The sequence below is a fragment of the Balaenoptera musculus genome, chromosome 6, assembly GCF_009873245.2.
Source record: "Balaenoptera musculus isolate JJ_BM4_2016_0621 chromosome 6, mBalMus1.pri.v3, whole genome shotgun sequence".
NCBI lineage: Eukaryota > Metazoa > Chordata > Mammalia > Artiodactyla > Balaenopteridae > Balaenoptera > Balaenoptera musculus.
The window spans coordinates 27889824-27905582 of NC_045790.1; the positions used below are offsets into that span (position 1 = coordinate 27889824).

Genomic DNA, 15759 nt, shown 5'->3' on the forward strand with positions numbered 1-15759 from the left:
AAAAATGTAGTTAGTTGCTTCTGGTTCCAGGAACAAAAATCATTAATTCTCTAAAAAACAGGACTTAGCTAGAAGCAGTTCAGGTTTGTGAAATTTGAATCTCTTTAGTCATAGATGCCAAACATTTAATGATTCTCCAAGTGTGGCCTGTGAACTAGTGCCAGTCTGTGAACTTTTTGTTACCAGCTTGTGATAAGTACAGGAATTGCGAGTAAGATTTTACAGACTTTTTAGCAATTTAATAGAGTATTTTTATGTCTGTGGAATCAAATAATAGAAGAATTTAGGCTTGTATTTATGTGTTTTTTCCTTCCATTTTTCTAGTAATTCATTTTTACTTATAAAATAAGATTATTGCATTATTTTGGGTATGTGATAGTACAAATATTATTGTATTTTACAAAAGTATCAGCCTTTGACAGATTTAAAAATCTGTGCTTCACCACATTTTACTGTTCTGAAGAACTTACTAATTGAGAGTAGGCGGGTGGCCCAGTGGTTAAGACTCCACACTCCCAATGCAGGGGGCCCAGGTTCAATCCCTGGTCAGGGAACTAGATCCTGCATGCCGCAACTAAAAGATCCTGTATGCCACAACTAAAGATCCTGCATGCCGCAACAAGGATCCCAAGCGCTACAGCTAAGACCGGGCACAGCCAAATAAATAAATAAATATTTTTTTAAAAAAAAGACAGTAGGCAAATCAGGATTAATAAAACCTGATAATATTTTGACAGAAATTACACTATAGTCTTTTATCTTTGCCAATTCAAGAGCATAGAATAAATATAACTGCTAACAAGGGATTGTGCAAGAATAGTGTTCATTTGTAGTTAATAACTCCTTTTAGGCTCATAACAGTATTTAATTGGATGTAATTTAAGTTACATATAATTCTTCAACCACTGAGTTTAAAAAAAAAAATATATATATATATATATATGATTTCTTAATGAATTGTATTAGATATTTCTCTACCTGTCTACCTGAAAAAACAGTATAAAATATAGTTCAACATTTTCTTAATACTTTTGGATCATTGTTATATGAAGAGCATATACTTCTGTTCTTTGGTATTACCTATAATACTCCTTGCTTCTTAGTTGTTCTTTTTGTGTGTGTTTTTTTGGTTTTTGGGGGGGGGCGCTCTGTTCTTTATTTTCTTGAGAGGTAGTATTGCAGAGCTACTAATAGCTTGGCTATTGACATCAGAGAGATGGGAGTTTGACTCTCCGTTCTGCCACTAATATCTCCGTGGTTCTTTACAAATGTGAGCCTTGGTCTCTTAGTCTATAAGTGGGAACTATAGTAGGATCACCCTAATGAGGTGTGAGGATTAAGTAACATCCTGCTTGTGAAACACTTGGTGCCTGATCCTTAGATGACATTTGTTAAACATTCATGTTCTTTTCCTTTTAAAAACCATGTATAACTTAGACACAATTAAAAACTCTAACCCCTATGTGTACATCACAGTAAACTCCTACATATTTACATGTAACTACCATCCAGTTCAAGATACAGAAAATTGTCAGCCCGCATGAAGATTCTCTTTTACCCCCTTTCTAAAAGTTTTTCTTATCTTTTAATGTCATATAAATGGAATCATACAGTATACATTTTTGGAGAGCTGGGATCTTGTGTTTTAAATATATAATGTCTGTGAGATTTATCCATGTGGTGGCAGGTATTAGTATCAATAGTTTGTCTTATTTTTATTGCTTTTGAAACATTCCATTCTATGAATATACCACAATTTATTTGTCCATTATCCTTTTGATGGATACTTGGGTTATTTGTAGTTTTAGGCTGTTATGAATGCAAGCTGCTATGAAAACTGTTATTTTTTTAAACTAGTATTTGACATCGTTTTGCAGTTTCTAAGCAGTATTCCTTTATTGATTCTCATCTGTTTTTCCAAGTTTGTTAAATGATCTGTGACAAGGTTTTCCCCCTCACAAAGGCTTATATCCAGATTCGTAGCTGCTATTTTACCATTTTGAAGAAGTCTGATTGCTTGGGTGGGAGGAAGGAGGTGTGGATGTGTTTAAAGTTGGAGGTGTTAATGAAATAAACATGAGTGAATAAAGAAAGATTCTTGTCTATTCAGATAATGTGGCAGAACTTTATCCAAGCTCAGATCAAAGCTTGACTAGAGCAGGGCTTGGCCCACAGTAGGTTTATTCAAAGTTATGCATTGAATAAATGCATCAAATCCTCACAAAAACTGAATCAACATGCCTTTAACTTGATTGGAAAAGAATTATCATAGGTTAAGAAGATAATAATCATAGCTAACTGAGGAGACATGGTGAAAAACATTGGGATGCAATTTGAGAGTTCATCGTCTTTCCACTGATAATTTTGATTTTGATTTAGACTAAACTACTTCATTTTCCTACCTTAGCTTCTTTATCTTAAAAACATTCCTTATTCCATGAAACAATTACTTGTACAAAACATTCCTTATTCCATGAAACAATTACTTGTACAAAACATTATTTGTGTTGATCCTATAAGTCAGTGGTTCTTAAACTTGAACATATATCACAATAACCTGGAGGACCCAGCCCCAACACTAGAACTGGTCTGGGGTGGAGCTTGAGAATTAGCATTTCTAACAAGTGGGGTGGATGTTGGTGCTCCTTGCCCAGGGAGTATATTCTCTGAGAACTAATGCTGCAGGTCATTTTATTTTTCTCCTTCCTGAATATTGCCAGTAAGCTATTGGTAAAAATCATTTTCTCGGTTGCATTGAGACCTTTCCTAGCTTTTGGAAGAGCAGCATTTAAATTCAAAAGCTTACAGAACAAAAATGGCACATTGTAAGGCCTTGCGTCCAATCCTCATGAAGCCTAACATATACTTAAGTAAATCTAACTAATTCAGACAGTAATGTCTAAAACTGTCTTAGCTAAAAAGGATGCCCTTTTCTTTGATGTTAATGTTGCTATAATAGTCTATATTCTTAAAGTTTGTACAAGAACTAAACATTTTAAATGTGCTGTTTAATTTTTCAGGTAAGTGAATCACAGTGTGAAAACCCAACCACGGCAGGCAATTAATTTTAATGGCTCCAGTAGCAACCTGGTTCCACATAGGGACCAAATAAGTACCATTCTGATAGGCACAGTTGCTTGGCATGCCTAGAATGATCATAATTAAATTCATTTTTATCTTGCCTAATTCTTAAAATTTTCACTTTGTAATGAAATGACTCAAGGTAGCCAAAAAGGAGAAGCAGGTGGGAATGGAGGAGTACCTTATTTTTCTGGACAAAATCTTAACTGACATAAGACATTTGTAGTAAGATTACTAACAGGTGTTGATGCAGTGTTGGGTGGGGCTGTCTAACTTAATTTAAGCACTTCTCCAATGTAGAGTGATTCTCCTAACAGTAGTTGACTCCTTAGTTTCTGTGGTTTTATTGGTACTGTTGTCCTTTAAGAACCAGAAAGAAGTTATCCAGTTAAATTGTTAAAAAGTATAAGAGCATAATGAGAGGAGCAAAATGCTTTTTAGCTTGCACCTATTATTTCAAATATTAGCTTGCTTTCCAAATTTTTTTTGCTACGTGGATGGAGATAAACACACACACACAACATGTATATACAGAATCAAAAAGCAGTCTTTCCTGCTAACAGTTTGACACAGTATTCTCCAGTTGGAAGAAAAAATTCAAATGCCTTTCCCTTTTGAGGGAAGGAGTACATACTATTGAGAAGTTGAACTCAAGAAGGAACTTTTGAAGCTCAACTATTAAAGCCAAAAACAGTCTACAGAGATCATTTGAAATTTAAGATGTGGTCATTATTGATCCACATCTATAAAACAGTATCTACTGGAATAGGTAGAAATTACAATGAACTGTATAACAGTGACTTATCCTTTATTTAAAAACCAAAAGGCAAGAATTCTTTTTTTTTTTTTGAGACTGATCCTGAGTATGTGTTTGATTTTAAATTCTAATCAACTTTGTCTTGAGATAAGTGTACAGCAGAAAATTAAATTAACTGAGCTATGTATTTCAATACTTTTGGAATTTCAGAGATGCTGCCTATGGGAGTTGCAATTTCTACATTACACTTCTTGACTGTTTTTATGCAGTAAAGAAGGTAAGTGACTCGTAGGATACACCCAGTGTTGTGCTGGAGAACTTAAGTACAATGCAAGGAAGACAGGCCTTCTTCCCCAAAGATCTTCCAAGATGTATATGATGTGAGAGGTATCCCATTTCCCTGCCAACATTAGAATGACACTAAACTAGAAAACAGATTATTCTGAATCTGAGTGCTTCTGTGCATGAGTTGGGGGAAAAGCCACTTGAACACAGGGAACAATAAGAAACAGTTTTGTAATTAGGTTCTAAATTCAGAACTGGTTTTGAATGTGTTATGATTTCAAAGAAAAACAAGAAGTAAATAGGTTACTGGTTTCTAAGTTCTCTTTGATTTATGTATTTTATGGGTCTGATTCCCATCAATTCTGTTTACAACAGACATTTCTATAACACAGTAACTGTCAAATACTTTGTTTTTGTATCTTCAAGCATTCAATTTCTAGTTCAACAGAAGTATTTGAGTAGCCCATTAGTTTGTTACTAGGTTTTATATAATACTAAGTATAGGTCACTACTGCTTTGTCAAAGCTATTTAAAAATAACTCCTGTGTTTTATAACCAGGGCTACTTGCTGTCTTTGACTCCAGGGGACAACCGTCTTACCACATTTTAAATAAACAGGGTCCCCTGGAGTCATGTGATGCAGCAGACCCTGGTTATAACACTCACTCCCTCAGGTATATTTCTTGAACATCAGGGCCGTGCAAGAAACTAGAATTGTCAGTCAGTAGCCCTTGGATCAAATAAGCCTTCAAAAACATCTCAAGTTTGTGTGGCTTGTATTTTCAGAGGCAAAAGGAACCCAGGTTTACTTTCTTGTATAATGAAACATGGTGGCTTTCTGAGAATTCTGACAGAAATTTTATGGGTTAAACTGAGAGACCTAATTAGTATACAAATTCAGAGATTAATTATTATATCTTTTTTCCTATATAAGGCAATGAGGATGGACCTTAATTTTGGGGCTGAGTCCAGCAACTCTGTGGTGTATGGAGCTAATGGAGGTAGTTGCCGCAGGCTCTGAGACAGCTCCATGAGGCCGCAGTTTAGGCAGGTCATGGGCAGAGGAGGTGATCAGGAGATGGAGGGACAGTAGGTATAGATGACCCCTTCTAGCTACAGTTGCAGTCCTTGCCAGATGGACCCCAGGGAACTGCTGATGTAGCCAGGCATACTTGTCCTTGATCCTAGGGCTCCCTTCTCTCTGCTCCCAGCACCTTTTAAAACAAAGAAAGAAAAGAAGAAGAAACACTTATGAGGGCCTTGGAGATGGTCTACTATAACATTGGCTTTGTTTTTATCAGATGTTATATCCAAAGTTTAATTAGCTGTAACTATAGATCAAAGATTGCTTTTTTCATGCTACATTTAATTTTATTCAAGAGACAACAGCTTCTGATTTTCCATTTAAACATTTTCTATTTGTGACTGATTTTGAATATTATTGTGTATTTGAAATTTTTATAAATGTATCAATAATTATGTCTTGATTTTAGTAGTGCTTTTTTTTTAAGTGCTACTTCTCATAGGATCTCCTTATGAAATTCAAATAATAGAAATTCCCTGCAAACTGATACATTTTATGGTATCATTCTGTTATTTTACTGTATCACTCTGTTGTTGTATTATGTTATTGTATCATTCTAGTCCAAATATGATATATATTGGGTACTCCGAATTCAAAGAAATAAAATTCATCGTGGATTTGGTCTTGGAATTAGGACTTAAGCAACTATATTTTATAAAATGAGTTTTTTTTGTTTGGTATTATAGCCTTCTTATTTCTCATTCATATTCCAGTAGTTTACATTTTGCACACTGGGTTTGCAGAATCACCCCTTCTGAACCAAGAATACCTTCTTGATCAAGAATTGTTGCTTACATACTGTCTGGCTCAGTAAGCTGGGAGAACGGTTGTCAGAGGCCGCCAGCTCGTCCTTGTCTCAGAAAATAGATACTGTGCTTATTTTGCTTAGCATGCTCTGCCCATTGCAACTCAGAGTGAGGCTACAGAGTAGAAGAGAAAATTCATATATTTTTCCTTATTGAAAGAAGGGTTTTTTCCCTCAAAATTTTGCATTTTAGTGTTGATCTCTGGGCTGTCTTTAGTATAGGGAACATTCATCTTTTAATTCAAGACTGTTCAGAATTTGAAAGTGAAGATGTTTATGAAATGTGTGGGATTTGTTTGATATAAACTAACCCATGGTTTCTTTCCTTTATATTATTTATTTAGCAACCGTTGGGTTATGCATTATATTTGAGCCTGAATGATGTTGATCTAATAAACTAGTAGGATTACTTTGAAGGCTTGATTATTTAGATCTTGCATGGATAGGATGACTGATGAAGGAAAATAAAAAATAAAAGTTCATTAAAATAAATATTGTTATAACTAATTTTCCTGATAATGGAAACATTTAAAAGACATAGCCCACCTCCTTTGAAAACTACTCAATGGAACATAATCTAAATATAATAATGTTTTTCTGGGGTGCCTCCTGATACTTATTATTAAGAAATTGGATTGGAAACTGTTTCCTTATTTGCATCTTTGTTATTAAAAGCTTTCCTTTGTATTTTAGGCAATGCAGTATGGCTTCCTTAATTTCAATTCATTTAACCTTGATGAGTATGAATACTATGAAGTAAGTTTTCAAGGATATTGTTTTTAACTCTTTTATGCATGTTTTACTTCCAGAAGTAATATTCTTATTTTTTGAAAAATCAAACAATTTAGATGTGTGTAGAGTGAAAAAAAACTCAAGTCTTTTTTTCTCTTATTCCTATTTCTGTAGTCCTAGTTCATATTGATTTTTGCGTTTGATACATCTTTCCAGAGTGAATGAGTGTGCTCTGGCATTTTTCTTTAATTTTTAGTTTAAATTTTTTTATTATTGATGACTTTCATACAGTGATTAAATGAGATAATGTTTGTTAAACCCTTAGCATAGGATCTGATGAAATGAATAGCCATTATACATCTAATTAACTCTGGAAAATATCTGTTTTTGTCAGAACCTATTGTTTCTGAGAAGTCAAGACACTTTTGGATGCAAATTACAAAAAGTAAACACAAATGGCTTAAATAAAATGGGGAAAATTTATTGATTTACGTAAATAAAAAGTCCAGGAGCTAGTGTAACTTCACTCATGACCAGATTCAGGTACTCAAGCACTTACCAGAAATTGGGCTGAAGCTAGTTTTGTTCCAAGGTCAGTTCTCCCCAGTTGGAATAAAGATGGCTACCAACAGCTTTGACTTACCCATTTGATTTACCCAACTCATTGGAAAAGAAAATTCATAGCTCCAGCAGAAGACTCTCGAATTCCTCTCATTGACCTGGCTTAGATCATGTCTCTAGCCCTGACCTAGGTTGTGTTTTTGGTGAGGGTGGGGGATGAGTAGGTGTAGAATACTTTGGCCATCACAGGAGTGGAATCGGGTCAGCCCTATCAAATCATACAGACCAAGAAAGGTGGGGGGGGGCACAGAGAGGAGAGAGTCCAGCCAGGCAAAACCACAGATGTCCTCTATGTTTTTTAATGTAGTGTATTTTTTTTTTTAATGAGTAGTTTGATTCTACCATTCTACCTTCCAAGTAGATAATGAGTAAGATGTTATGCTAAAGGTCTTTTCCAGCCAAGAATACTTGTGGAATCTTGTTTTTCTTTTTTATCCTGCTATAGTTATCTTGAGCAGTCTCACTAATAATGGAGTGATTCCATAGACAGTACTTTATTCAGCAGTATCTTGAATCCTCAGATAACTGTTCTTTCACAATCAATTTTTAAAGTAACTATTATTTTAAACTCCTAAGTATAACTGAACTATTTTATTGATAAATTGGGTTAATAGTTACTACTAGTCACTACTGTGATGTACCAAACACTTAAAAGCATATTGTGTGATTCATTAGGCCAACTCTGCCTTTACTTCTGTGTAAGAGCAGTACATTTATAAAGTACAATATACATCAATATTTATTTACCATCTTAACTACTGAATATAATTGAATTATTAACACCATTTTTTGTGCTTCTCCTTATAAAATTAAACATTTAAAATAAAATATACTTTCTCTTTTTAGATAAGCAAAACTAATAAAAACACCAGTTGGTATTCCCTCAGTGTAGCACAGTGATGCCTTTATGTGTTTTTTACTAAGGAGTAATGTAGGTGCTAATTAGCTTCCCTCTCGCTAATGCGGAAATTGCAGCATTACGGGAGAGTAGCAGGGTCACCCACAAATGTCGTTTACTTTCAGTGAAACTTCATTGAGACACAGGGTAGCTACAGACCACCATGGTAGCTTTGTTTAGTCTCTATAAGTATATTTAGAAATTTTGGATTAGTGTTTTTCATTGAGTCCACGATGCCCATTTTATCCTGTTTTGAATAGGAATTCTCTGAATTCAGGATATATCTTACAATCTGTGATGCCTGTGATTCAATGAAATCTACCACACATTTCTCATTAAAAACTCCAGACTTCTGGTTTTACTTCAAAATCAGAACATGTGGCAATGCTTGTCCTCATTCCTGCTTACATCTTTTAGCTTGGAATGAACTCATCAATTCCCTTGGCTGATAATTAAGTCAAATAAATCAGTTTTGGGTTACTTGCCTGGCCTATAGATCTTAAGGCAACTCTTGATTTATTTCTTACCTGTTCTTAGGTACACGTATACATACACATACATTGATCTTGTTTTGGTCTTCCCTTTGCAGAAAGCAGAAAATGGAGATTTAAATTGGATAATACCAGACCGATTTCTTGCCTTCTGTGGACCTCATTCAAGAACCAGACTTGAAAGTGGTATGCAAATACATGGGACCAGTATAGTTTTGTTATTAAAAGTATCTATCCAATATTTTCTTTTAAAAGAGGCCAAAGCTCGACTGTCTTAATTAAGTGTACGTGGACATTTTAGCACATCATTCTGCCTGAATTTTAACTTTTTAAATTTATTTTTTTCACAGTTATAATCAAACTGGTATTCAATCCCCAGTCCAGATACTGTTTCCACCCAGTTACAAGTGAAATTGTTATCCATTGTTTTCTTTCTGCATTTTACAGCATCTGGTGAATTTCTTTATGTAGGTTACCACCAACATTCTCCTGAGGCTTATATTCCGTATTTTAAGAATCACAACGTTACTACCATTATTCGTCTGAATAAAAGGATGTATGATGCCAAACGCTTTACGAACGCTGGTTTCGATCACTATGATCTTTTCTTTGCGGATGGCAGCACCCCTACTGATGCCATTGTTAAAGAATTTCTGGATATTTGTGAAAATGCAGAGGGTGCCATTGCAGTACACTGTAAAGGTATGTTTCTAGTGTTGGTTAAAAAATGGGGGACATCAATGTATATATGTGTAGAAACATACCATACTCGTTTAGATTATATGCAAGGACACATGAAGATGCCTTTGTTTTTTATAGAGTGCTTTTTTTTTCCTTTTGTGATTTACTTTTTTTTCTTAAAACCACTTTATTGAGGTATGATTGTCATAAAAAGGCTGTACATATAAAGAATGCTTTTAAAACCCTAATTTCATATGGAAAGTATAGTAAATTAAGTTGTATTCATGGGTAATACTACAAAGGCTTATCACATTCATTTATTCATCAAATATCTATTCAGTGCCTACTTTGGTAGGTTCTGGCATATGTCAGTAAGCAGAGCAGGCTCCAAGAGCTTATCTTTTGGACTTTATATTCTGACAAGTTGCTAGGCTTTCAGCAGCTAGAACAGTGCTTGGCACTTAATAAATATTTATTGAATGAATGTGTAATAACACATTCTATGAATATACTAGGATTTATTTAACTTTTCTCCTTTTGTTAGTTAACTAAGAAGGCAAGGGATACATTTTTGTTAAGAAAAATCCAACACTGGGGAAAAGAAAAACTAAACAGTAAACCTGGGGAATATCAGAAATCTAATCTCGAGAGTTCACACATTATAAGATTCAAATGTCCAGTTTTCACCAAAAAATCTCAAGATATACAAAGAAACAGGAAAGGATAGCTCATTCAAAGGAATAAAATGAATCAACAGAAACTGTCCCAAAGAAAGACCAGATGGTGGACTTACTAGACAAAGACATTAAAACAACTGTCAGGCTTCCCTGGTGGTACAGTGGTTGATAATCTGCCTGCCGATGCAGGGGACACGGGTTCTAGCCCTGGTCTGGGAAGATCCCACATGCCGCGGAGCAACTGGGCCCGTGAGCCACAACTACTGCGCCTGCACGTCTGGAGCCTGTGCTCCGCAACAAGAGAGGCCGCGACAGTGAGAGGCCCACGCACCGCGATGAAGAGTGGCCCCCGCTTGCCGCAACTAGAGAAAGCCCTCGCACAGAAACGAAGACCCAACACAGCCAAAAATAAATAAATAAATTTTAAAAAGAAAAGATGACTACTATCTTTGGGAAAAAAAAAAAAACAAATAAACTGTCTTTTGTTGTTGTTGTTCACCACATGGCATGCAAGGATCCCTGATCAGGGATTGAACCTGTGCCCCCTGCAGTGGAAGCTGATCTCTGCATCACCCTCAGGGTCATACTAACCTTCTTTTGAAGGATAAGCCATGTTTGCAACCAGTTACCTCTGTTGTCCAGTCCTATAGGATCCCTGAAACGTAAAAGCCTTCCTTTATTTCATCCTGTTTCCGTCCCCTTTAGTCCAAACTGGCAGTCTTCCAGTGTAATCCCATCAGTATTTTTAGCTTCTGATGAGATGGCTGATTAAATCCATGGGTAATATCTTTATGGAACTGATTTTTCAATCATACCCTTGGTATCCAGAACACACTTTCTCACTTTTTTCAAAATGAATAGGCCTAGAATTTTCTAAATGTTTAGTTTCTCGTTCCTTTTTGCTTAACAATTACTTCAATTCCTCTCTCTCCTCTCACATCAGTCAGGAGAAACCAAGCTGCACCTTTAACACTTCACTTATGAATTTAAATCTCCTTTGCTAATTATCCAAGGTTGTCACTCATAAGTTTTACCTTCCACAAAGCACTAGAACACAATTCAGCCAGGTTTTTTTGCCACTTCTTAACGAGGATTGCCTTTCTTCCAGTTTCCATGTGAGTCCGTTGGAATCACCATTAATGTCTGTATTCCTGCTACTAACAGCCCCTTCAAGGCAATCTAGGTTTTTTCTTTTTTTTTCTTTTTTTAATTTAACATCTTCATTGGAGTATAATTGCTTTACAATGGTGTGTTTATCTAGGTTTTTTCTAACATGTGCCTTAAAACTCTCCCAGCCTTTAGAATTCCAATGCCAAAGTCACTTCCACATTTTTACATAATGTTTCAGTAGCATGCCACTTCACAAAATCTGTATTAGTGGGAGTTTTCCAGAGAAACAGAACTAGTAGGATGTATATATAGAGAGAAGGAGATTTATTATAAGGAATTGGCTTATGTGACTATATAGGCTGGTGAGCATAAAACCTGCAGTGTGAACTGGCAGGCTGGAGACCCAGGAGAGCCAATGGTGCAGTTCAAGTCCAAAGGCTGTCTGGTAGAGAATTCCCTCTAACTTTGGGAGGCAAGTATTTTTGTTCTGTTCAGACTTTCAGCTGATTGGATGAGGCCCACACACATTACGGAGGACAGTTGGCTTAAAGTCTACCAATTTCATCCAAATACACCTGCCAGGTTGACACATAAAATTAACCATCACAGGAGGTAATGATACTAGTCTAGACGAGAGTAAAGGAGGACAGCAGGAATAGAGTGGAAAAAAAAGTCCACGTGCAAATAGGTATAAAAGTAGAGTAGAAAAAACAGTTGGATGAGGGAGAAAGTACAAGATTTTAAGCCTGTATTTTTGGAAAGATGGTGGTTCCATTAACTGAAAACCCAGAGTATAAAACACTGCACTTACTGAGAATCATCGCTTAGAAAGTGATTTTCAATCTTGGCTAAACATAGAATCAAGTGAGGGATTTTAGGAATCTCTGTGTCCAGGCTGCATCACATACCAATTAAAACTCTCCGGTTGGGCTTCCCTGGTGGCACAGTGGTTAAGAATCCGCCTGCCAATGCAGGGGACACGGGTTCAAGCCCTCATCCGGGAAGATCCCACATGCTGTGGAGCAACTAAGCCCGTGTGCCACAATTACTGAGCCTGCGCTCCAGAGCCTGCGAGCCACAACTCCTGAAGCCCTGGCGCCTAGAGCCCGTGCTCTGCAACAAGAGAAGCCACTGCAGTGAGAAACCCGTGCACTGCAACGAAGAGTAGCCCCCGCTCACCACAACTAGAGAAAGACCGCACACAGCAACAAAGACCCAATGTAGCCTAAAATAAAGAAAGAATAATAAAAACAAACAAACAAAAAAACTCTCCAGTTGATTGTACTGTGCATCAAAACATGTGAACCACTGTTGAGGGGAGCAGAATCATGGGAAGCTTTTTTAAAAAATTCTACCTGCCCAACGAAATTCTGGGGCACATGACACCAGGTCTCATTGGTTTGTTTATTTTCCTAGCTGGCCTTGGACGAACAGGCACTTTGATAGCCTGCTACATCATGAAGCATTACAGGATGACAGCAACCGAGGCCATTGCTTGGGTCAGAATCTGCAGACCTGGCTCAGTGATTGGACCTCAGCAACAATTTTTGATGATGTAAGTGGATGGAGAGCTTTTGTAATTCCTCAGGAATGCATGGGTCTGGAAAGTGATGGGAAGTAGAATTTTCCTTAGGCTCCAGTAACAGCAGATAGTCTAGTAGGAGAAAGTTGTTTGTATGTATCTTTCTGGAAGGCTGTATTTTGATATTGTTACTTAAATACTGTAGGAAACAGGCAAGCCTCTGGATGGAAGGTGACTATTTTCGTCAAAAGTTAAAGGGTCAGGAGAATGGAAAACACAGAGCAGCTGTCTCAAAACTCCTCTTGGCTGTTGATGACATTTCAATCAATGGGGTCGAGAATCAAGACAAGCAAGAACATGAACTGGTAATCGAACCACCCCCATCACACTGTTGTCATTGCTTTAAGTGCTGTTGAGAACTTTTTAGGGCATGGAGAAAATTGTAGATAAAAATAATAAAGCACATTTTGAGGGATTATCATCACGCATTTTTTATACTTATAGCCCTCTCTAGGAACTTTTTAGTCAAAATAGTTAAAACGAGGTTATGTGTCCATAAAACTAAAGTTTATTTTTTGTTTACTCACAAGGCACTGGTGATAAAAAGAGGTATGTGAAGTACACTCTTTAGATGGACCTCGTGACACCCCTTTCCCCCATTTTTTTCCTATTTCATGGTAGCTGATTTAGGGAACCAATTGTTCTCAGATGGGGAACTTTAAAGAACCAAGAGTTTAGGGGGTAGCAGTACTATATTAAGTGGTGGTAAGTAGATTGTGAAATTTAAAAGAGAGTGTTTTCAATACTGAAAACCCATTATGCCTCTTCACTATCAAAATGTTTTATAACAAGAGTGCTATTGGGTTCTTTGTCTATGAAAGTCAACTTTTGGTTGTCTCGAAATGTGTCCGGTACCTTTATTTTGAAAGCAGCAAAATATTTTAGAGTTCATCAGAATGTTGAAGTATATTTATATGTGTCTATGTATGATCTATATGGGTAAATGTAGCTGCTATGCTTCGCTGCATTAATAAGTACAGCTTAAATCATTAGCTCAGTGTTTTTCTACTTACACAGTACAGTGATGACGACGAAATCAATGTAGTGACACAAGGTGATAGACTTCGAGCCCTGAAAAGCAGAAGACAATCAAAAACAAACGCTATTCCCCTCACGTGAGTCTGATTTCCTTCGTGTGGTTGTAGTTATTTAATTTGTGTATAAGGTCCTTCATGAGCATTTTTTCCTGTACATTTTCTCCATGGTTGCATGCCCATTATGCCACTTTGAAATGAATATCTACTTTATTTAAAATCTAAGGGTGTTGCCTAAGAAGCTCTTAGCTATACTTTGATTATCTCTGTCTTCTGTTGCAACCTCGCTAGCTCATATAGACAGGAAAGCACTATTCGGAGTGATTTTTCTCCATGGATAATAACTGTCGACTAAAAAAATATTCACAGCCTAAAAGTTGAGAGTTATGTTTCATTTGGCGGAAATTTTTAGGACTTGAAGAAGCCCGGGAGGCAGCATCTCAAGTAACCCTGAGAGAACTGCTCCAAGGAGGTGAGGAGGGAGCCAGGATATATAGGAGTTTTGCAGCAAAGGTAGTCTGAATGTCAAAAGATTACTGTTAATAAGAGAAAATAGATATCTCAAGTTAAGGAATTTAGCGCTTTTCTATGTATGGGAAGATGCAAGAGTCTGGGCTCACTGAAATAATTCCTTTGATATGCTCCTCAGCTATCTGGGGCCAGTATCTATGCTGAGTTTCCTCAGGGCTCACCATGGGGAGTAGGAGTGGCTGCAGTCTGATGGCTGCTAGATGGCAGGTATTCTTTCCTTCCTGAGTTCCCTTAGGGCTCACCAGCTCATTGTTGGCTTGTGGCTGTAATCACTGATGACTGTGACATCCTTTGTTTACTGATATGACACACAGTATTCCATTTCTCATAAACATGTTACATCCTCAAGAGAGCGACAGCAGATATAAACTGTAGAATAACTGTAGGTTTGTCCAGAGTTATTAAAATTGTGAATTTCTTTAAATTTACTACCGTATTACACATAATCTGTTTTGATATGGTAAACTTTAATTAGTGGTGACATGGTGGCTTAATGTCATTATATTATTTTAAGTCAACAGTGAATTGATTAAACTATATTTTTGTATTAATTTTTTGTTGGAGGAATTTTTCAAGTTACAGAAGAAGGTTTAGTATGGAGATAGGAAGTTTTATAGTTATTGGGTTGTGTGTGTGTCCACTTATACTTGCTTCTGTAAGTGTTAGTCGGGATTCAATCTCATGGAACGTCCAGGATTGTTAGAAAGATATGTAGAATCAAAAACTTGACCATTGTACTTTTTTTCTAGGGTATTCTTTAGTAGATGCTCCCACCTATACCAATGGATTCCTTCCTTCTAGTACCTTTCATTGTGGGGTGGGTGCCAAATTTCACACCGCCCCCCTTTTTTGGTGATGGAGATAGGTCATCTTAGTATTCAGTAAGCATCCTGTAATATGGCAAGGAACTATGACATAGTAAATGGTTATGGCAGAGAAGAACAGGCCTTTTTAATTAAAAGTAGTTCTTCACTGGTATCTTCTCATAATCTTAAAATCCAAAGTAGAATTACACTTAAGGGATGTGTCATCATGGGCCACTGCCTTGGGAGATTCTTAAAAGACCCAAAGAAAAGGAACAAGTTTTCCAAAATAAAGTGCCATGTGAATGAAAGGCATCAGTATTGATTATAGGCATTAATTAAGCATTCTCTTTGCTGTTTAGTTGTGCATTCAATCAACTAGAATGCTTTAAATAATTTATTTAATTCCAAATGCCATTTTGTTTTTAATTTCATTATAAGTCTTCATTTAAGGTCTTAATGGTTTTTTTTTTTTTTTAGTTACTATTTTTTAAATTAGTTTATTTTTAATTTATTTTATCTTTGGCCATGTTAGGTCTTCATTGCTGCACGCGGGCTTTCTCTAGTTGCAGCAGGCGGGGGCTACT

General features: G+C 36.4%; 1 protein-coding gene across 8 annotated transcripts in view; it reads left to right on the forward strand.

Annotated features, from left to right (window-relative positions):
• The window catches only part of CDC14B (cell division cycle 14B), a 101010-nt gene that overhangs the window by 67456 nt on the left and 17795 nt on the right, over positions 1 to 15759 (forward strand). For all 8 annotated transcript variants that reach the window (XM_036856213.1, XM_036856215.1, XM_036856219.1 and 5 more), the window contains exons 6-12: positions 4049 to 4115; positions 6706 to 6768; positions 8853 to 8940; positions 9226 to 9456; positions 12639 to 12777; positions 12950 to 13109; positions 13822 to 13919. In XM_036856213.1, the coding sequence (XP_036712108.1) occupies positions 4049 to 4115; positions 6706 to 6768; positions 8853 to 8940; positions 9226 to 9456; positions 12639 to 12777; positions 12950 to 13109; positions 13822 to 13919 (846 nt within the window). The remainder of the gene's footprint in view (positions 1 to 4048; positions 4116 to 6705; positions 6769 to 8852; positions 8941 to 9225; positions 9457 to 12638; positions 12778 to 12949; positions 13110 to 13821; positions 13920 to 15759) is intronic.